The 21,759-nt window shown below is 40.4% G+C and overlaps 1 protein-coding gene, 1 long non-coding RNA gene, 1 pseudogene and 1 gene segment (V, D, J or C); all 4 read right to left on the bottom strand.

Annotated features, from left to right (window-relative positions):
• Positions 1–224: 224 nt before the first annotated feature.
• LOC119908173 lies at positions 225–2,199 on the bottom strand. Its single transcript, XM_038725942.1, has 2 exons — positions 626–2,199; positions 225–289 (listed from the first exon to the last, which is right to left on the bottom strand). Exon 1 carries the CDS (start codon positions 2,179–2,181, stop codon positions 1,198–1,200), a length of 984 nt encoding a protein of 327 aa, XP_038581870.1. The 5' UTR covers positions 2,182–2,199; the 3' UTR covers positions 225–289; positions 626–1,197.
• A 5,492-nt stretch (positions 2,200–7,691) lies between these two features.
• On the bottom strand, positions 7,692–8,492 carry LOC119908174. Its single transcript, XR_005445201.1, has 2 exons — positions 8,092–8,492; positions 7,692–7,756 (listed from the first exon to the last, which is right to left on the bottom strand). It is a non-coding gene; the product is annotated as an uncharacterized LOC119908174 (long non-coding RNA).
• Positions 8,493–11,034: 2,542 nt separating this feature from the next.
• Positions 11,035–11,523, bottom strand: LOC119907623 (annotated as a pseudogene).
• A 2,118-nt stretch (positions 11,524–13,641) lies between these two features.
• Positions 13,642–14,122, bottom strand: LOC119907624. The segment is given in 2 exon segments: positions 13,642–13,964; positions 14,071–14,122. Coding segments are annotated over 2 exon segments (375 nt in total).
• Between the last annotated feature and the right edge of the window lie 7,637 nt (positions 14,123–21,759).

The raw sequence follows: 21,759 nt of genomic DNA on the forward strand, positions 1-21,759 counted from the left end.
GCAGAGAGGCAGGACACATATGCAAACACACAGAGTCAGTGAGCTGTAGCTGTCCTCAACATATCATGGTGTTTCCCCCTCAGTGCTGAGAGCGTTGATCTACATATTTACATATTTACATGTAGACGATACTGAAAACTTCCTCTACATGTAATGGTAATATGGTGTTTTAGACCATGATTAGTGTAGCGGCCCCTTGGATTTATTGATCAAGACGCAGAGAGTTTCAAACGGGTGTCGATTTATTATTCCTCTCAACGTGCACCATGCACCATGAACACCGTGAAAACTACAGAATAAAACAGAAGAAACACAAAAGGTTCTATGTAGCTTCACAAATAATTTGCACATAAATTGTGTTCACATATTAATCATGTTTACACACAATACAAATCATTTGACTAACAACCAATATGAAATGAAATATTTTTAAGCCTTTATGACAAATAAATATCACATGCCTTTAAATGAAATACAATATATTATAATTGTTCACAGAAATAATATTGCTTTTATATTGACGACATGTGCAATTAACCCATAAACAAATGAAGTAATGACATTCTCCTTTCCTTAAACAAAATCCCTTCTGATAATAATACACTAGACACATTTTCTTTCATACCTCATTCCGCTCTCCAAGGACGCTAATCAAATGGTTTTCGCCATCGGCTATCACGCTCTCTAGCTCGACACGCTCACAGTTCGTAGGTCTTAGAAATAACATGTACAAACAATACGAAAATAATAAAATCACAATGTAAACTCCTTCTTTACAAGATTCAAATAGATGAACATGATAAATAACGTGTTTACCAGTTTTTTACCGTTCTTCCGACGACGCGTGAGCACCACATTGTGAAGAGAAAAATAGCAGGAAGTTTAGCGTCACAAAAAACATAAGAAGAAAACGACACCTTTCAAAATAAAAGCAGAACAGGCAAGGTGACACTGTAGAACTACAATGTCTTATTAAATATATAAATATAATACTATGTAGGAGAATATTAATGCGATTTATCAGACATTTACACTCCCACCAAATCCTAGTACAATGAATGAACAAATACACAAATTTAAATGAATTGTACAGGATTTCTTGAAATGAATAGCCTTAACTTAAGCTATCAGAGGTGTAACTATATAGCCTCACGCATAATAAAGTGGTGTGCAGTGTTGTCAATTGTTTTCTTCTAATCAGTTCTCAAGGAGGAGCACCAATTTTTTGATTGGTCTCTCAATTACTGAGGGCTTGGTTGGAAAATCTTGTTTTTTATGAGGTTTCCTCTCCCCAACTTGCACTTTAACTCGACGAACTAAGCCATCACTACTTTGAACAGTCTCAATCACCCGTCCAAGTTGCCACTGATTTCTTGGGAGATTATCATCTTTAATAATGACAATATCATTCACTTTGAGGTTGCGCTGAGGTGAGTGCCATTTCTGTCTTATGGACAAGTTCAACAGATACTCCTTTTTCCAGCGGCTCCAAAACTGTTCGATAAGATACTGAACTCTTCTCCACCTCTTTGTCGCATACAGGTCCTCCTTGACAAATACTCCAGGAGGAGGAAGAGCAACTTTAGATTTCATCAGGATGAGGTGATTCGGTGTTATAGGCTCCAGTGCCTGAGGATCATTGATTCCATCCACTGTTAATGGGCGGCTGTTAACAATAGCCATGGCCTCATATAGCAGTGTTCTGAGGGAGGCGTCATCAAGTCGACCTGGGCACTGTGCAAAGGTGGCATTCAGCACGTTTCTAACAGTTCTGATCTGGCGTTCCCAGACACCGCCTGCGTGACTGTCAGAGGGAGCATTGAAGACAAATTCACACTGCTTCTCAGTCAGGAAGATTTCCAGTAGCTTAGTGTCACATTGTTTAAGTGCTTCCTTGAGCTCATTCTTGGCGCCAACAAAATTAGAGCCTTGGTCACAGCGTAGTTGTTGAACAGCTCCTCTCAGGCTGATGAAGCATCTCAATGAGTTGATGAATGAGTCTGTTGACAAATCTTCGAGCATTTCAATATGAACAGCTCTAGAGTACAGACATGTGAAAATCAAGCCGTATCTTTTGTATTCTTTGCGGGCTTTCTTTACAATGAACAGGCCGAAACAGTCCATGCCGCTGTATGTGAAAGGTGCTGAGGCTTCGACGCGTTCTTTGGGAAGTTCGGCCATTTGCTGTGTCTCTGTCGGCCGTCGCAGTTTCCTGCAAACACACAAGCGTGTATCAGCTTAGCAACCAACTTGCTCCCACCAATTACCCAGAATCCGTTGGCCCGAAGTTCCATTAAAGTCTGGCTTCGCCCCTGATGACATGTCTTAGCGTGGAAATGGGACACAATCAGCTTGGTGATGTGGCTGTTACTTGATAAGATGACTGGGTGCTTGACTTTGTGACAGAGCGATGACTGGTTCAATCTCCCACCAACACGGAGGAGTCCTTCAGACCAGATAGGGTCGAGACGGAAAAGAGAGTTTGATTTTGGAAGGTCTCTTTTGCCCTGAAGCATCTTTATCTCCTGGGGGAAGGCTTGCTGCTGTAAGATCTTAATCACTTCGTCTGCAGCCTTCTCACGCTCCTTAACAGTCACATACTCACTGTGTTGTTTCTGTTTAGACCCCAGCCTCTTGATTCTTGCCACAACCTTAAGAATAGTTGTCCAGGAGGAAAACTGACTCAAACGCCTGAGGATGTCATTGTAGTTTTTGACTTCTGTTGCAAGCACCTGAATTGTCTTGACTTCTGGGTCACCCACGAGTAATTCTGATGGAGCGCTGGGTGTTAGAAGTAATTCACGCTCCCAGAGAAACTTCGGTCCTCGCAGCCAGTTTGTTGAATGAATGTCTGAAGCACGAAGACCTCGGGAAGCATGATCTGCCGGGTTTTCTGCGGTGTCTACATAGTGCCACTGACTGGGATCACTGTTATCCCTTATCAGCTGAACACGGTTCGCAACATATATGTGGAACCTGCGGGCATCATTGTTAATGTACCCAAGCACTACTTGTGAATCTGTCCAGAAAACCTCTTCATCAATCTTTATGTCAAGTTCACCTTTTAACATGACACTGACTTTTGTAGAAACCACGCTGCCGCGAGTTCTAGCCTCGGGATACTTGTGACCTTTGAGGGTGCAACTCTTGCTTTCGCCAACACGAGACTGCAATGGACTTCATCCTTGTCATTTTTATACCTGAGGTAAGAACATGCACCGTATCCCACGCAGCTGGCATCCGAAAAATGGTGCAGCTCTACTCTGACAATGTTGTGGAAGTCATATGGGTGGTAACATCTCGGAATTGAAACCTCTTTCAACCTGTGAAGCCCATTTATCCACTCCTCCCACCGTGGCCTCAGATCTTCTGGGAGTGGATCATCCCATCCGATGCCTCTGTGACACAGCTCTTGAAGTATACGCTTTCCAGTTAGACTGAATGGAGCGATGAATCCAAGTGGGTCATAAAGAGAGGCAATGACAGAAAGGCAACCACGCCGGGTTGAAGGCTGATCTTTTAAGCTGCTGCTAAAGCTGAAAGTGTCCGTTTTAATCGACCATTGAATGCCGAGTGCACGCTCTGATAGGGTTGGATCGAGTCCCAGAGGTTCGATGGTTGCTGCTCTTTCTGAGGGATCTAAGGAGGCGAGGGCTGCTTCCTCATTTGAGTTGAATTTATGGAGGCGTAGGCCTCCTCTTTTGCACAACTCCTGTGACTCAGTGATCAGTTTCTTGGCTTCCTCGACCGATGGGACGCTGACTAACCCGTCATCAACATAAAAGTTCTTCTCTACAAATGTTGATGCCAATGGATAGGTAGCTTTGTGTTGCCGTGCCAGATGTTTCAAGCCAAAATTGGCGCATCCTGGGGATGAGGCGGCTCCGAAGAGATGAACTGCCATCCTGAATTCCTGTGGTTCCTTCTCCAAATCTCCACCTTTCCACCAGAGGAATTTCAGATAATTCCGGGATTCAGGAGTAACCGAGAACTGATAAAACATTCTTTCGATATCACAGATAATCGCACCCTCCTTCCTGAAGCGGCAAAGAACTCCTACCAGAGGATTGATAAGATCAGGTCCAGTTAAAAGAGTGTCATTTAGAGAAACCCCATGGAATTTGGCTGAACAGTCAAATACAACCCTCAGCTTGTCTGGTTTTCTGGGGTGATAGATGCCGTGATGCGGAAGGTACCACTCAGTCTCTCCAGCAGATGTTGTAGGGGCAGGCTCTGCATCACCCTTGTTAATTGTTTCTTCCATGAATGTTTTGTATTGATTGTAATATTGTTTGTTGGTCTTTAATTTCTTCTTAAGGAACTGCAGGCGAACTGTGGCTAGTCTCTTGTTGTTTGGTAGGTTGGGTGGACTGTTTCCCTTGAAAGGGAGGGGCATCTCATAATGCCCATCTTTCTTCTGTGTGATGTTGTCACTGAGGAACTGTATGAAATGAACATCGTTCTGGGACACATATTTATCTTCATAAGCTCTCTCTGTGAAGTCTGATTCTAGGGCTTTTAGAACATCTGTCGCCGATGGAATTGGCAGTTCTTTTACTGTGAGCCGATGCACAAAGCTCTGACTTCCTTGTCTGTCTAGGTGAGGGTTTGATGAGCCTATGATACTCCATCCTAGTTTTGATCTCTGTGCAAACGGTTGATTTTCCTCCCCAATGATGACCTCAAGAGGAGCCAGTGCTGATGGACAATCATATCCAATCAGGAGCCCTACATCACATTCTTGAAGGGGTGGTAACTTATCTGCCAAATGTCTGAGATGAGGCCACAGTAATGCGGTTTCCTTCGTTGGGATGTAAGACTTGTCCACCGGGATAAAGTCACGGCTGTAGGCCTGCTGTACTTGGATGTGGTTCTTGGAGTGCAGTCCTCGAACTTGTAGACCATGGACGTTCTTGCTGGATATGATTGTGTCAATAGCCGTCATAGTACTCAGTTTCAGTTTTACTGGCTGGGCATCCACGTTCAGTTTGTCAAGTACATCTTCTAAGACAAACGTGGAGTCACTCTGTGTGTCCAGTATTGCATATGTAAGTACTTCTCTGTGTGGCTCTTGTATTGAAGACACAAGGACTGGGACAATACTTGAGGTAGCGGCAGCACGTTGTGTTGATGTATGGGACATGACCTTGTGCATTTCCAAGCTTGCATGGTTTTCTGTGGAAGTGGAGGTATTCGTTGTTGCTTCCACAGGTCTTTGTTTCCTGTCATCGTGCAAGCAGGTTGGGTGACGACGGCTGCATATGTTGCATGTGTGTCGCCTCTTACAATCTTTGGTCATGTGACCCTTCCTCAGGCACCCAAAGCACAGCCGATTTTCACAGATGAATGCCCTTTTATCTTCAGCACTCTTTGCTGCGAAGGTGGGACACTTTGTGATGTTATGAGCTTCACTTTTACAGACGGCAAGGTGATTTTGGTTTACTGCCGTTTGTTTCTTGTTTCTCCTGAGCGAAACTCTTCGTTTGTGCTTTTATATTGAAAGCTTTGGCTCTCTTTAGTGATCTTTCATCTATGGCCTTGAAATTCATCAACAATGGAGAAGCAATAGGGTTACAGGCTATCCGTGCCTCTTTGCTCAGGAACTTTGTGAAGGATGCAAGGTCTGGATAGCTTCCGCATGTGTCAAGTTCCTCAACATCAATTCGACTCCACTTGCGCACTATCCATTCTGGTAGTTTTTTGAGCAACTTGTGGTTTTCCTCACAATCATTAAGGATAGCTAATCCTTTGACGTGTGGGATCGCCTCAGTGCAGCCTTGGAGGAAGTCAGCGAACCCTTGTAGAGCTAATGGGTCGTTAGTGTTGATTTTTGGCCATCTCATGAGCTTATCTCGGAAAGCCTTTTGAATGATGAACGGGTTCCCATATCTGTCATGTAAGACTTTCCATGCTCCACTGTATGCGCTCTCTGAATCTCGATAAAAGAAACCTTCTACAGCTTTGCGCGCCTCTCCAGCAAGATAATTTTTGAGGTAGAACATCTTCTCACTTGGTGGGAGAGGTTTTCTGTCAATAAGAGCTATGAATGACATCTTCCAATCTGTAAACTGTAAAGGGTCACCACTGAACGTGGTTGGTTCGGGGACCGGCAAGCGATTCATGCTTAATGAGCTGGCGATTGCTTGGGCTAGACTGACAGACTCCTGGGTCATTGTCACTTCATGAGCAGCTTGGTGAGGTTGGAAGGATGCAGCATCAGGATTTAATCGAGGTTCAGTTTCCGTTCTGTAGCAAGCAGAGTTAGTTTTGTCAATCTCCTCATCATGGTTCTCAAAACCTTCAAAATCATCATATGCTCTCACACGAGCTGCTGCTATGGCAACGTCTTTTGCTGCTTGTAACTGCTGCAATTTGGCTCTCTCTTGTTCCAACTGTTGTTGCATTTCCACCTCCTTTTGCTTCATTTCTACTAACATTTTTGCCTCTTTAAGTTTCCATTCATTCTCTAACTTGTGAAGATGTGCTTGCTGTGTTTGGATTTCTTTCATGGCTTTTGATTGTTCCAGCTTAGCCGCAAGCTCTGCTTGTGCATCTACTCTACTGCTGTGGGTACTGGCTGAGCTGGAATGGTTGCTCAATCTCTCCGATGACTCCGCTGAGCTTACCGTTTCAGTTTTAGTGTGGCCAAAGACAGACCCATATTCATCTTTGTTTAATGTTTCTCTTACCCTTTCCTTCTCAAGTTGGTCATTACAATCTTGATTAATGGTCTCTAGACGGTTACTTATGAGGTCACAAATGTCTTTTGTTAGCGTAACACAGGCATCCATTTTCTTTACAATCTCTGGTGTGGTGTTACCGTTACGTAGGATAGGTTCATACTGCTGGCCTACGTCATCATGCTTTGCTTGAATGTCTTGCTGTAATTCATTAAGGTCTTCTGATGAACAGAGGGTTTTTAATTTTTTCCTAGTCTCCCTAGCTACCAGCTTCCAAGAGTCATAGGTCTTGTTAAATGCTTTCTCACGTTTTCTGGTGTCTTGGTCATGCATCTCTTGGCCTTTCTCTGTTAGCTTTCTTTCACGTGAGCTGGACCTGCATGGTGTGTCTTTACGTGACATCTTGTTTGTTTGTGCTGCTGCTTTAAGTCGAGTGTAGCCTTTGATTGTCCTACGCCTGAATTTGCACTTGTAAGCTGTAGTTATCTTTTACTACAGAGTAATTTTTATGCCAAGCGTTAGCAGATTATGGACATCTAAAAGGATTTTAGCGTAAAACTGCAGTAACAACAAAATTCACCCTTCAACCTTTTCATAAATAGACATGACACAAGCACATTGGTCTTGAAATAGTCACAATTTTTGGAAGTGTTAGGAACTGAGAATTAGCTCACAAGTTATTTTGACCTTATAATACCACGTTATTATTTAAGTCACTTCAGTTATGCTGTAAGTTTGCGTGTGAAGAAATTGTCCATTTTTTAGCCTTTTTGCTCCTTGGCATCCAGTGTCTCTTTTTGCATCTCTAGTTGTACCTTAAGCATGCTGTCCATTTCAAGTCTTGCCTGGGTGCAGGAGTTGGATGGAAGCGATGTAAACTGGCTGGTATCAGGTTGGTAGTTGGACCTCAGATGTGATGGCGTCAGCTTCTCACCAGGGATGACAGGGCTGGTGCAGCGATGAGTTTTCACTGTAGCGGCCCCTTGGATTTATTGATCAAGACGCAGAGAGTTTCAAACGGGTGTCGATTTATTATTCCTCTCAACGTGCACCATGCACCATGAACACCGTGAAAACTACAGAATAAAACAGAAGAAACACAAAAGGGTTCTATGTAGCTTCACAAATAATTTGCACATAAATTGTGTTCACATATTAATCATGTTTACACACAATACAAATCATTTGACTAACAACCAATATGAAATGAAATATTTTTAAGCCTTTATGACAAATAAATATCACATGCCTTTAAATGAAATACAATATTATAATTGTTCACAGAAATAATATTGCTTTTATATTGACGACATGTGCAATTAACCCATAAACAAATGAAGTAATGACATTCTCCTTTCCTTAAACAAAATCCCTTCTGATAATAATACACTAGACACATTTTCTTTCATACCTCATTCCGCTCTCCAAGGACGCTAATCAAATGGTTTTCGCCATCAGCTATCACGCTCTCTAGCTCGACACACGCTCACAGTTCGTAGGTCTTAGAAATAACATGTACAAACAATACGAAAATAATAAAATCACAATGTAAACTCCTTCTTTACAAGATTCAAATAGATGAACATGATAAATAACGTGTTTACCAGTTTTTTACCGTTCTTCCGACGACGCGTGAGCACCACATTGTGAAGAGAAAAATAGCAGGAAGTTTAGCGTCACAAAAAACATAAGAAGAAAACGACACCTTTCAAAATAAAAGCAGAACAGGCAAGGTGACACTGTAGAACTACAATGTCTTATTAAATATATAAATATAATACTATGTAGGAGAATATTAATGCGATTTATCAGACATTTACAATTAGTGACATTAATATCAAAGTAGGTTTGACATCTTTAGGTGTCTGTAATATGGAAATTTCTTTAAGTAAAGTAGTGTTGGGTGTTTGAGGGGATGCTGAGTCTGACGATCTCAGAGAGCTTCCTCGAGAAACTCCAACCAGAAAACATGGAAGTCATCATCAGTTACATTACTATTTTTATGACATGATCTTCCTCAGCAGATGGAGTTCACCCAGCTGTCATGGAATATTTTAACTTTGAAGCCAACGTGGACATGAAGTCCTAAAAATGCAGAGAGGAATAGGAATTTGAAAATCTGCATTTCAATGAAAACTGGGTGACTCCATCTGCTAAGAAAGATCATGTGATGTGATTGAAAGCTCCACAACAGTTAGTGGATGGATGTTGTGGGTTTGTTTGCTGTTTCCAAGGTTAAGAATAAACATTTAGTCACAGTGTATTTGTGGAGTTTTGATTTGCATGTTAGAGAAAATGTGTTATTCCATATTGTTTATGTATGGGATATAGTTATATATCAAGGAGGTTATTTATTTCTTTTGTATTTTTATGATTTAGTTGATATTTAGCTTTTCTATAGAGGACATATGTGTATATATTTAAAATACTATTTTGTGCATTCAGGGATGTACTGGTTTTGTTTGGGCAGTCTCTGATCCTGAATGTTTCTGATGCCGATCTGTTTCTTCATATTTCCAATTAAATGTATATTGTTGAAATTGCTTTAATCCCGTATGAGGCTGAGGTCAAAGGTCGTGACCAAGACTTTTCTTATCTGCTTTCCCAGGCTGGCTACTCTGGATTATTTGGCAAATCAGAAAAGACAGTGGGATCATAAAAAGACATGAATGGATCGTGAGAAGCTGTGATGGACAAAGTAATTTGATTTCATATTTTTTACAATTGAGCTTATTTTGCTACATGTTCATTGGTAGTTAAAGCAAAAGTTGGGAAATCTTCAACCTTTGTGTGTGTGTGTATGTGTGTGTGTGTGTGTGTGTGTGTGTGTCCTAAATTTCTAACACTGTATGACACACACTATCTACCAAAACACACTCATCACAGATAGAAATACAACATCGGTTATTTGTTTGTCATATTCCCATGTGTAGTGTTGTTGGTGCAGTTGTAATCCAGTGCTGTCATCTTGTGGATATGTTATATAATACAAGTGCCCAAGTTACTTAAACAGGCTTTTTCCTAACATGTCTGTGTGTTGAGAGTGATTTATTCAGAGCGGAAAGGGCACCAGACACTGAGCCAGGACAGACATAAGTCTGATAAGAACTGTGCTCTGGTCCAGATTGAAGTATCTCAACAACTACAAAATGGATTGCAGAGAAATTTTGCACAGACATTTGTGGTGCCCAGAGGAAAAATCTGACTGACTTTGGTTGCTGACTTTTTCTCTTACGCCACCGGCAGGATAAACTTTTTGCTTATTCTGTGAAACACTGTATCTCAACATATAACTGACAGATTGGTATAAAATTTGTAAAGACAGTCATGGTTCCTATACAATAAATCCTAATTACAGTGGAGCTCCCTGACCTTTCCTCTGGCACCACCATGACGTTCATATTCAACACCCATTTGATGGATGGACCATGAAATGTGATTCACATATTCAGGTCCCCCTCCAGGTAAATTGTAATAATTTGGTGATCCTCTCACTTTTCATCCCTGCATCATCATTTCAGTTTGTCCAGTACTTTGATTTATGAATAAATCTCTGCAGAGCTTATAACATTCACATCAGCCTCACCTTTACTCTGTGCTCAATGCTAATTAGCATATGTGATAACACACCAAACATGGTGAACACAGCAGAGGCGGGACCAAGTCATTGTTTTACAAGTTACAAGAAAGTCCCAAGTCGAGTCCCCAGTCCAGACCTATCATGTTGGGCACATCTGAGTCAAGTCTCAAGTCAAGTCCCAAGTCCTAAACTTTGAGTTTCGAGTCCTAAACAAGTCATAATGCGCTCTTTTCATAAGTTTCTTTTCCAAGTTAAAAATAAGAAAATGTGTTGAATAAAACATTAGCCTGTACAGAAAGAAGGCAGAGGAGCACTTTCACACAACAAATGTTCTATAATTTCATGAATTAAATGAAATGTTCATGTAGGGCTGCTAATTATTTTGGTCAATGTTGAGATCACAATTATTTAACATGATTACTCATTGACTTAGGAAATATTAATCTATTGAACTTTTAAAATGTAATACTTTCTTTTTAAAAACTGAATGATGAAATAAGAAATAATAATCCAACATTATTAACTTTAAGCAGCATCTATAGTACAAGAGGATGACAGCAGTTTCCCCCAAATTGACAGCTTTGGGTAACAGATGGGTTACTGAGGGGGCTGTATGTGTGTTGTGTGTGTGTGTGTGTGTGTGTGTGTGTGTGTGTGTGTGTGTGTGTGTGTGTCCTCAGTGAAGTGTATCAGTCTCTGCAGTAGCTTCCAGCTGCAGCACTCAGTTCAGTTTCTGTTCAGTCTGACTGAGGGAGGTTTTGGTACGACGCTTTTTCACTGTGTGAACACACCCTGACTGTTGATAACATGAACACTCTGACAGTAGTAAACTGCTGCATCTTCAGTCTGGACTCCACTGATGGTCAGAGTGAAGTCAGAGTTTGATCCACTGCCTGTAAAACGACCTGGAATCCCTGATGCTCGAGTGCTAGCAAGTAAATGAGGAGTTTAGGAGTTTCTCCATCTCTCTGTTGGTACCAGGCTAAATGTGGTAGTTGCTCGAAACATATACATTCTGACTGGTCCTACATCTGATGGAGACGGAGCCTCCCAGAGCAGAGCTCACTGCTCCAGGCTGAGTCACTGTGACCTGGCCTCTGGACTCTGAGGATACAGAGACAAAAACATAAAGCAGCGTCATGGTTTTGTGGGCTTCATTTCAGAGGGACGGATGTTCATAGAGGAGAGGAGTTTGATTCTCTGGACTTTACCTGTGAAGCAGCAGCAGAGGAGAGTCCAGATGAGGACGCAGATCAAAGTCATGTTTTTGATGAGGAGGATTTCTGTGGCTTCTGTTGTCATGAAGGACAGCTGTCAGTCATCCAGTGTTCAACTCTCAGGACTATAAACTCTCCCAGAGCACTGGAGCATGGTGCTGCTGATGCAAAGTGGCTCTCTATGGAAATGCTTTGACTAACTCCAGTTAGTTATACTATATTTTAATATGGTATAGTAAAAATACTATGATCATAACAAACCAACTTCTGCCAGTACAAATCATCTTTTCAGCACCATTATTATTGCTCTGAATAGCAATTTAAGAGACAGTAAATGCTTTTCTTTTATTCTAACAGAGTTAATGCACATCTCTGCCATCTAATGTTGTGTCACTACGAGAACAGATAACAGGTAGGGGTTACACAGAACTATCAATCGTCTGCTGTGCTGTAGAGACACATTTATACAGATGTGCAACCGCAGCTTTAAAATTTTTTATCTTCTTCATATCACATTTATTTTCCTTTCACAGGTTGATATTCATTGTTTACTCTTCTGTTTGTTCCTAATGTTTCATTCAACACTTGATTTGCTGTCATCAATTGAGTTATTCTTAAATGTTTTTATGGTAACACATGTGGCAATGAAACGAATTTGAAAAGTTGAACGAATATTGTATGGAAGATTCCAAAGGAAATTTAGAGATCGCTGTTTCTTGTTTATATCTGTGTCATTCTATGATACAAACGTTCATTTTGTACAGTATGACGTTGCTGGACCACAAAGTCCAATAACACGGTTGCTGAATGTAAAATTTACTACAGTTTCCTCCATTATAAAGTTGTAGCTGTTATTTGCCACAGTAATAAGGATTTGTACATTCTTCTTGTGTTAGCTCCTGTCTCCAGAGACAATAGAGCCAATGTTGTATTCCCCAACATAGTTCTGAGACTGACAACATTAAGTGGAGAGAGTTTGTGCTGAGATTGTATTTCTGATTCCAAGTTCAAGAAAGAACTTTAAATGTCAATGTATTTGTTGAATTTTTGTTGCATATAAAAAATGCTTTGTATTCAGTTATAGTTATGTGTAGATGTAGTCAGATGATGTACGTGATTCATGATTTTTTAATAATTCCAATTGATATTTAGCTGTTCTTTACACAACTGTCACATCCCCGGCTTGTCTAGGGGCGTGGGACTAACAAAGAGAAATAAACCGGGTGGAAAAAACCATGGGTGACCCAAAACACGTCAAGTTAATGTATTTATTTCAAATTAGTAACAAAAAAAGGTGTTTAACAACTTAAAGCGATCTTTCATCCTATCAGAGATGATATGGGGTTTGTTATGTAAAGTAAATTAATTAACAAGATATTCAGCGAAAAATATGCAACACAATACACGGTCTCTACGGCTCCCAAAGTGCTGGTGAGGCACATGTGGAGATCGCCGCTCCTCTCACTACACCGGCTTTCAGTTGGTCGTGAACACCGGGCCGACGGCTGCCACCGCAGAGTCACCAGACATACAGCGCGAGAAGGAGTTAAGATCACGTCCCGCTACGAACCACACAATAAACCACACAGTAAGTCATACAGTCTAACACGAGCAGCCAAGGAAGAGTGAGAGTCAGAGCACTTCACTGGCTCAGCTTGAAACCCACTGATGGCCGCTGACCAGCTCCAGCTGCGGGATTTACGCAGCGCCAGGCTCAGTGCCCAGGTACAGACCTGCAGAAAAGAGACAGAGACACCCACAGCAACAAGCACAACCCACAGACCTCACGGGTCGTAACAACATTTTTATATTTGAAATAATATTTTGTGAGTTGAGGGAGTTTTGTTTGGACCATTTTTTACCATGAAGGTGTCTGATGCTGATCTGTCTTCATATTTCCTTTAAACTGGAGCCAGAATGAGATAGAGGTCAAAGGTCATGGCCAAGCACAATAGCTGTTAAAGGAACAAGGGTGACATTTTCAGTCCACTTAATGAAATTTTGTATGTGTTGAGTATGTGTGTGTGTGTTTGTGTGTGTGTGTGTGTGTGTGTGTGTGTGTGTCCTCAGTGAAGTGTATCAGTCTCTGCAGTAGCTTCCAGCTGCAGCAGTCTGTTCAGTTTCTGTTCAGTCTGACTGAGGGAGGTTTTTGTACGACACTTTTTCACTGTGTGAACAACCACTGACTGTTGATATAATGAACACTCTGACAGTAGTAAACTGCTGCATCTTCAGTCTGGACTCCACTGATGGTCAGAGTGAAGTCAGAGTTTGATCCACTGCCTGTAAAACGTCCTGGAATCCCTGATGCTCGAGTGCTAGCAAAGTAAATGAGGAGTTTATGAGTTTCTCCATCTCTCTGTTGGTACCAGTGTAAACGGTTAGAGCTATATACATTCTGACTGGTCCTACATCTGATGGAGACGGAGCCTCCCAGAGCAGAGCTCACTGCTCCAGGCTGAGTCACTGTGACCTGGCCTCTGGACTCTGAGGATACAGAGACAAAAACATAAAGCAGCGTCATGGTTTTGTGGCTTCATTTCAGAGGGACGGATGTTCATAGAGGAGAGGAGTTTGATTCTCTGGACTTTACCTGTGAAGCAGCAGCAGAGGAGAGTCCAGATGAGGACGCAGATCAAAGTCATGTTTTTGATGAGGAGGATTTCTGTGGCTTCTGTTGTCATGAAGGACAGCTGTCAGTCATCCAGTGTTCAACTCTCAGGACTATAAACTCTCCCAGAGCACTGGAGCATGGTGCTGCTGATGCAAAGTGGCTCTCTATGGAAATGCTCTGACTGACTCCAGCAGGGACTTGATTACTCTGATGATGCTGTTTATCAATGGATCAATCAGTTTATCAGAGTATTCATCTCAAATGGTTTAAAATCTTTTTTACATGATTTTGGTTTCATGCTACAAGATATATTTTGTTTCAAAATATCTTCTGCCTAAATTTCCAAAGAAAAAATATAGAAATTGAATTTAACATTAATATAACTAAAACATCCATTCTGGAAATTTGTGTGACTGTCTTAATTTTACATCTCAGCTGATAAAATATTACAAACAGAAACTATTTTTGGTGAGTTTGTTTGTGTCAAAGTCAGAGAGCCGTGTCTCTCTACAGTGAGAGGTTTTTGTACGGCGGCTCAATGAGTTTGTATCACTGTGGTTGACTTTTGGTGGAGGAACCAGACTGGATGTTGGAAGTAAGTCAAACATTTAACAAACTTTTATTGAGTTGTTGTTTTTTTCTTTTATATTCAGCATGCCAAAAAACCTTTTGAATGTCCATATTAATGTATAATGTTTAATCTAATACTTTGCACTAGGAAACAAAGTTCCCTTCGCCAAAAAAAACTCAACTCATTGCAATGAATATATACATATTAGCAAAAGGGATAATGATTTCCATCTTTAATGGTTAAGTTGTACCTTGAGAGGTTGTAGCTTTAGTTCTGCCTGAAAAAGTCTACAGTGAGGGTTTTTTGTAGTGCAGCTCAATGTGTTTTTCTCACTGTGGTTGACTTTTATTGATATTTTAAATTCGCTTTTGAATGTTTGATGGAGATAAATATATTTAGTTTGTTTCAGTGATTGGGTTTTTATTTCTCCTCATTTACCAGCAGCTTTACTAAACATTTCTTTACACATTACTCACACTGAAATTCAAACAGCTTGAAGTGGAGAACAGATAAATAATAACAATAATAACTTTAGTTATGATTAAATATAACCCCGCGACCCTGTACGCAGGATAAGCGGTTGATGATGGATGGATGATTAAATACAATTCACTTTCTCCACGTAATGATTGAAATCTGGATGAAGAACATTTGATTATTGTCAATTAGTTTGATATGTTTCAGGTCGTTCTGTATGATGATTCTCTCTGTGCTGATTTGCATGAGAGGCTTCTTAAAGGGAAGTGAAACAATGTGTGAGTGAGTGACTGGTGGAGCAGAAAAACCATCTGACAGAAACTCCTTAAAGGAGAAAATCAGCTCTCACACAGTAAAGGTGTCCTCTAAGCTGATTGGTGTCTCCTAGGTGATGTCCGTCCCACCCTGACGGTGCTGCCCCCCTCCAGTGAGGAGCTGCAGCAGGGGAAGGCCATGCTCATGTGCCTGGCCAACAAGGGCTTCCCCTCAGACTGGAGTCTGGCCTGGAAGGTGGACGGCAGCAGCAGCAGCAGCAGCAAGTTTTAAATAATGCTATTTTCTTATTCATAGTCACGCTGACTCTGTTATCTTTTTCAGATAATAAAGATGGTTTTGTTCAAATCAAAATGTTTCTGAGGATATTATTATTTAAACAGAAGTATTATTCTTTTTAAAATTAAAATTATTAAACTACTGTCAGAGCTTATTAATAGACATTTTCTAGGCTTTAATTTTAATTTTATTAAAAATGTCTGAAATCATATAACTACATAAGTACAGCATGATAATGTTTTCATTTTCAATGTTATAATAAAGCATATTTATGTGGATAAGAAAGATAAGTGAAAGTCCTGTTCAAAATTACCTTTACATAACTGTAAAACAGAATATATAGTTTTACAGCACAGGAAAAGAATAACAGGAAACATCAGCATAAATGGATATAACATTCAAGCAATCTGAAACATAAACGTATTTTAGTAACATCTCAAGCACAAATGTAAAAAAAAGATGAAGATGATTTCTAATGGGTTACTATTTATAAAGTGGATTAAATTTCATTATTAAACATTTAGTTTCTGAGTTTTATAGTACAATTTCATTTGTAGTGATTTACTTTTGCACTGAGTTTTGTGTTGAATTTATTAAAAAGAGTAAGAATTGTCATCTGTATGAACTGTCTAATGACACAGTTGACATCAGTTGACTAAAAGTTAGAGAAGTTTATAAATGTATTCTTCACCCAAAATCATGGTCCATAAATGCAGTACTGTCATGTTTGAAATGTTATTAATTTACACATAATTATAAGAAATATTTTTGTCATGTCTTATGTTTAATTTTCTGTGCAGCTGTTGATTCAGATCAGTTCCTCTCCAGCTGCGAGAGGTTTTTGTACGACGTTGTATCACTGTGTGAGTGGGAAGCTGTTATGCTGCTGACAGTAATAACTCCTGTATCTTCAGTCTGAACTCCTCTGATGGTCAAAGTGAAGTCAGTCTGTTGGGCTGTTGCACTGAAACAATCTGAAACTCCAGGCTGATGAGCTGTAGTATCATAAATGAGGAGCTTCTCCAGCTTTCTGATGGTACCAGTTAATGTCATCACCTATAAGTGTACTGGCTTTACATCTGAGAGAGACAGTCTGTCCTGGAACAACAAATGAATCTGGAAAACGAGGAGAAAAAAAAAAGAGGAGAAGGGTTATTGACACAAATCCAGTTTGGAGAAAGATGATCAACATCCAAACAGAATCTCATTTCTTTAACATGGAGAACAGATGGAAGAAGGTAAATGCTGCTTGTTTCAGTGTTTCTCCATCACAGCAGAACATCATTGTGGTGAACCTGGTTGCATCCTGAAGCAAAGTTTTCAGAAGAGAGTCTCACCCTGAACAAGGAGCCCCAGGGTGGCCAGCAGTAGAATCAGTGACATCATCATTGTGCTGCCGGCGTGTCAGTGGCTCTGAAAGGCCTGGACAGCCACTGATCAACACTGGCCTCTTAACGGCTGGGAGCAGAGAGGCAGGACACATATGCAAACACACAGAGTCAGTGAGCTGTAGCTGTCCTCAACATATCATGGTGTTTCCCCCTCAGTGCTGAGAGCGTTGATCTACATATTTACATATTTACATGTAGACGATCCTGAGAACATGTCATTTTCAGTAACTTATACATGTAATATGGTAATATGGTGTTTTAGACCATGATTAGTGACATTAATATCAATGTTGGTTTGACATATTTAGGTGTCTGTAATATGGAAATTTAAGTAAAGTAGTGTTGGGTGTTTGAGGGGATGCTGAGGCCGACGATCTCAGAGAGCTTCCTCGAGAAACTCCAACCAGAAAACATGGAAGTCATCATCAGTTACATTACTGTTTTTATGACATGATCTTCCTCAGCAGATGGAGTTCACCCAGCTGTCATGGAATATTTTAACTTTGAAGCCAACGTGGACATGAAGTCCTAAAAATGCTCAGAGGAATGTGAATTTGAAAATCTGCATTTCAATGAAAACTGGGTGACTCCATCTGCTAAGAAAGATCATGTGATGTGATTGAAAGCTCCACAACAGTTAGTGGACTGTAGTGAACAACGGTGTGGATTTGTGCATTTTACATGGAATAAATTTGGAGCTACCCTAAATTCCTTTCTCCTCCCCAGAGAAGAAGGGGAGGGGTCAAAGTTGCTTTCTCTAAGTGCTAGCCCGACCATAAAACTGGCACCTTTTTGATTCCGAAGCTGATAACGCGGGGCCTGACTGTTAAACTGACAAAGGGACACGAGCCAGCCATTGGCATCTCCCTGAACAGCCTATCAAAACTGGCCCCCCACACACGTTTCCGTGGCAACTGACCTTATTCTTTGTTTTATTACCACATCAAAGGGATACTCCTTGTCTCACCTAAGTGTGACATGGTCCAGGACAGCTGAACTTTCAATGTAAAAGGACTGCAGTCTCCAAAAGACTCAAAGCATCTAATTAAATTGAATTAAATCTTTAGTTACCTGAATATGTTTGCCTCTATTTGAGTAGTTATGTTAACTGTTGTTGCTATCTGTTGTTGATATTAGTGCTGAAAAGAAGTTACTTGTGCAGTGTTTTTATTTTCAGCAAGACACTCCTTCATCTAATGTAATCCAAGCTTTCCTCATGTAACCTGAGCTTCCCCAAGTGGACGAAATAAGTATTACATGCCCTCGTCGGAAATGCCGTTAAATGTATAAATATCCTGACCACTAATGTGACAATTGTTTCCTGTTACCAAATGCCTAGAACGGTACAACCGTTCAACCATTGAGGTTCAATTGTGGAAAATATTTGATGATAATACGTGCAAATAGATTTCTTTTCTTTAGACATTAAGTTTAGAAAGGCAGTCCCTTGGGAAACCTGAGACGCCCCCTGGGGAACCACGCCCCAGGCAACAAAAGAGCGACACGCGACCTTGCGTACTTTCTCTTCTCTTCGCTGTTGGCTCTGCCACCCTGCTCGGCCCTCTGGACGCTTCGGCACGAGCAGTGTGCCTCGCCAGGCAACGCCCAGACTCGGCCAGCGAAACAAACAGGCCCTTTGTTCGCTTGAAGCTACACACCTGAAGTGCCGCGACATCAATCTGCCTTCAGTTTGTTTTATTTTCTTTATTTCTTTTGTTTGTTAAGGTTATCAGTCCGTTAAGTTACACTGGACTAATTCAGGAACGACCAAGTTCCATTTTAAGCCTTTTTCGTCGAGCCAACTTCACCGAGGTCAGACCAAGCCACGTGGTCTCGCCAGCTACAACGAAGGAAACCTGAAAACAGCCCAATTGCCAGACGGAGGAGGCGTTTTCAATCAGACACGGAGAACCCTGGAGAATCCCTAGCAAAAAGCCAGGATCGGCAGCTAGCGTGGGACCAGCAACAGGCCAAAAGCAGGCTGTCGACAAGCAGTAAGACTTAACACACATCCTGTGATCAGATGTCCATTTAACTCCTAAACTATAGCATTAGTTTACTTTCATTAGCTCTTCTATGCCGTATGAGTCAAATGCTTCCCACAACCGAACCTCCAGGCTCATTGTTCAGCAAATGTTTATGTTCCCTGTATCCAACCATCTTTTTATCACCTTAGTTAGAGAATAAAGTCACTGCAATATAATCAAGAGATGTGTGTGTTGCCTATTTATAGTTCCTGCCAAGAGAATTGACCCTTTAGATATGAGACTGACTGACTGATTTAAGATAATTGAGCGATTATTAACTAACTGATCACTAGTAATAATTGTATAATTATTCAAAACTACCTAGAGGTCCGGAGACTCGAGGATTATAACAACTCCGGTGGTGCCCTTAACGAGGAAATTTAGATTTTATGAATAAAAATTCATAATTGGGTACCAATTCTTATAAATTTATTAAAATGCATAACTAATAAATTTAGGTCTACTACACTGGACAGGTCACCAGTCCATCGCAGGGCCAAAGTGGACATGAAGTCCTAAAGATGCAGAAATTTGACTCTAGGATTATAACAACTCCGGTGGTGCCCTTAACAAGGAATTAAATAAATTTAGATTTTTATGAATAAAAATAAATAATTGGGTATCAATTCTTATAAATTTATTAAAATGCATAACTAATAAATTTAGGTCTACTACATAATGGAGCCTGCCGTGTGAGGCCTTGTGACATACTATAATAGACTATACACACAGCCCTGATGCAGAGAAATAATTATTGAGTCCCAGAAAAATTTTCCCTCCAAAATTTTGCCACTGAAATAATTATCGCCCAGTAAATTGCTCCATAGAAACTCTCCTGTCTTCCCTCTTAACTTAACGTTAGTGATGAAAGTGTGTGTGAGTTTTGACCATGTTCTTTGTTGTGAAATGAAATGCTTTGTGCAACTTGTTTGGCCGCCGGGCCATTGTTCTTTGTTGTTCAGTACAGAGCTGTAGTGAGCTGAGCTATGAAGACCGAGCTAATGTTAAACTGAATGCATTCCTGTAACGTTACCATTTGAGAAATCTGAGCTAAAGCTACATACAATCTCTGATGACGAGCAGATGAAATGCCCTTTTGGTTGAGAGAAACTTAACCGATATTGATAATTTTAAGGCCTAATAAGAGGCAGACAGATTACAGTTGCGCTGTGCCAATGTGATTTGTTAGCGGCTATAAATAACAGTCTGACGCGCTGAGCCGTGGGTTGTTATGTTATATGAAAAACTCCGGTAATCTGTTGAAATTAGCTACTTCAACAAATACAGCTGCCCGGCAGTGGAGTCACAGGCGTGAAGACGCCGAGTTTAGCCTGTAGCGTTGTACCTACCGAGCTAAGTTAACGCTAAATCGCTTGAAATAGCTTGAAAGCAAGCTGAGTCATTGTCTATGAAGATTCTCAGTCATCCAGGTCATAGTTATCCAACGAAGGTTAAAATCAAGGGCAACTGGACTTGGTTGAAGATACTGGAAGACGTTTCGTCCCCAAGCTGAGTCATTGAAACAAAGGAGCGAGTCCTTCCCCCATTTTGAGCGGGACTGGTGTCCGTCAGTGTTCTGATTTACTGCCGTTGCTGCAACAACGGTTTGCTAACTGACGCTTCTTCTTCTACATTGAGAAATAAGCCGCGCCCGAGGCGGAGCCACAGCTCCCCTACTGGCTGGCGGAATAAATTGCATGCTCTGCATTAAATCGACTTCAGCGTCATCAGTGACAGAGATGAGCGTTTGAATCGAGTGAATTAAACCAGACTTTGGTGATAGATCTTGTTAACTTAAGACACATAAACCATTGTGTTGACACTCAGATTAAATTAATAAGGAGTGCTACTCCTTAAGTGTAGGATAGAGCACAGGCTCTCCTTTTTCCTTGAATAACCTTTAATGATCTATTGGGTGTTTGCTTGTAACAAGGTACTGAGCCAGTTTGGTACCCTAACCTAGGATTACACTGAGTAGTTCTATTAATTTTGATGCAATCTTTTATTCAAAGATTCGCTTTTCTAATTTTGATCCAGCTGTATTTGAATGAAAAGCTTTATTCTCATTACTGCTGCAATATCCCTGATTTTGACTTTGTCATTTTGAAGCCTTTTCTGTAGTGCTATTTTTGATCCTTGCAGGAATAAAATAAATACAGAATAACATCTTGATTTGAATTTTGTTAACCTTTTGGACTGATTGGAATTCTGAAACCCACATTAAGCTTGATAAGTTGAATTGATAGCTTTCCAACTAGGCTTTCTTTAATCCTTGTTCATTATAAATGTAATTTGGACTCTGACTTTTATAGCAATTGGAATTGTGATAACTTGATAACTACCAAAGGGTAATTAAAATCTTTTAAGTTTAATCAGCTTTGATTTTTTTTTTTATTTAATCCACTTTAATCAGCCTGGGATTTTTGTTAATGTAACTTTGAACTTTGAGTTTATTCTCATTGCCTTTGAACTTTGATTTTAGAAATATAATAATTTTAATCTCAAAATTTTAATTTTTCCAATTTTGAACTTTGATTCTAAAATTTTATTTTTCTCAAACAATTTTTTTTCCCAACTTTGACTTTGATCATTAAGGACTTTGAGCTTTGATTGTCAAGCTAGTTGTAACATGAACTTCTATAGCATTTAA

The sequence above is a fragment of the Micropterus salmoides genome, unplaced genomic scaffold (genome assembly GCF_014851395.1).
Source record: "Micropterus salmoides isolate LMB-PRFRI ecotype aquatic unplaced genomic scaffold, ASM1485139v1 Ms_hic_scaffold_17, whole genome shotgun sequence".
Classification (NCBI taxonomy): domain Eukaryota; kingdom Metazoa; phylum Chordata; class Actinopteri; order Centrarchiformes; family Centrarchidae; genus Micropterus; species Micropterus salmoides.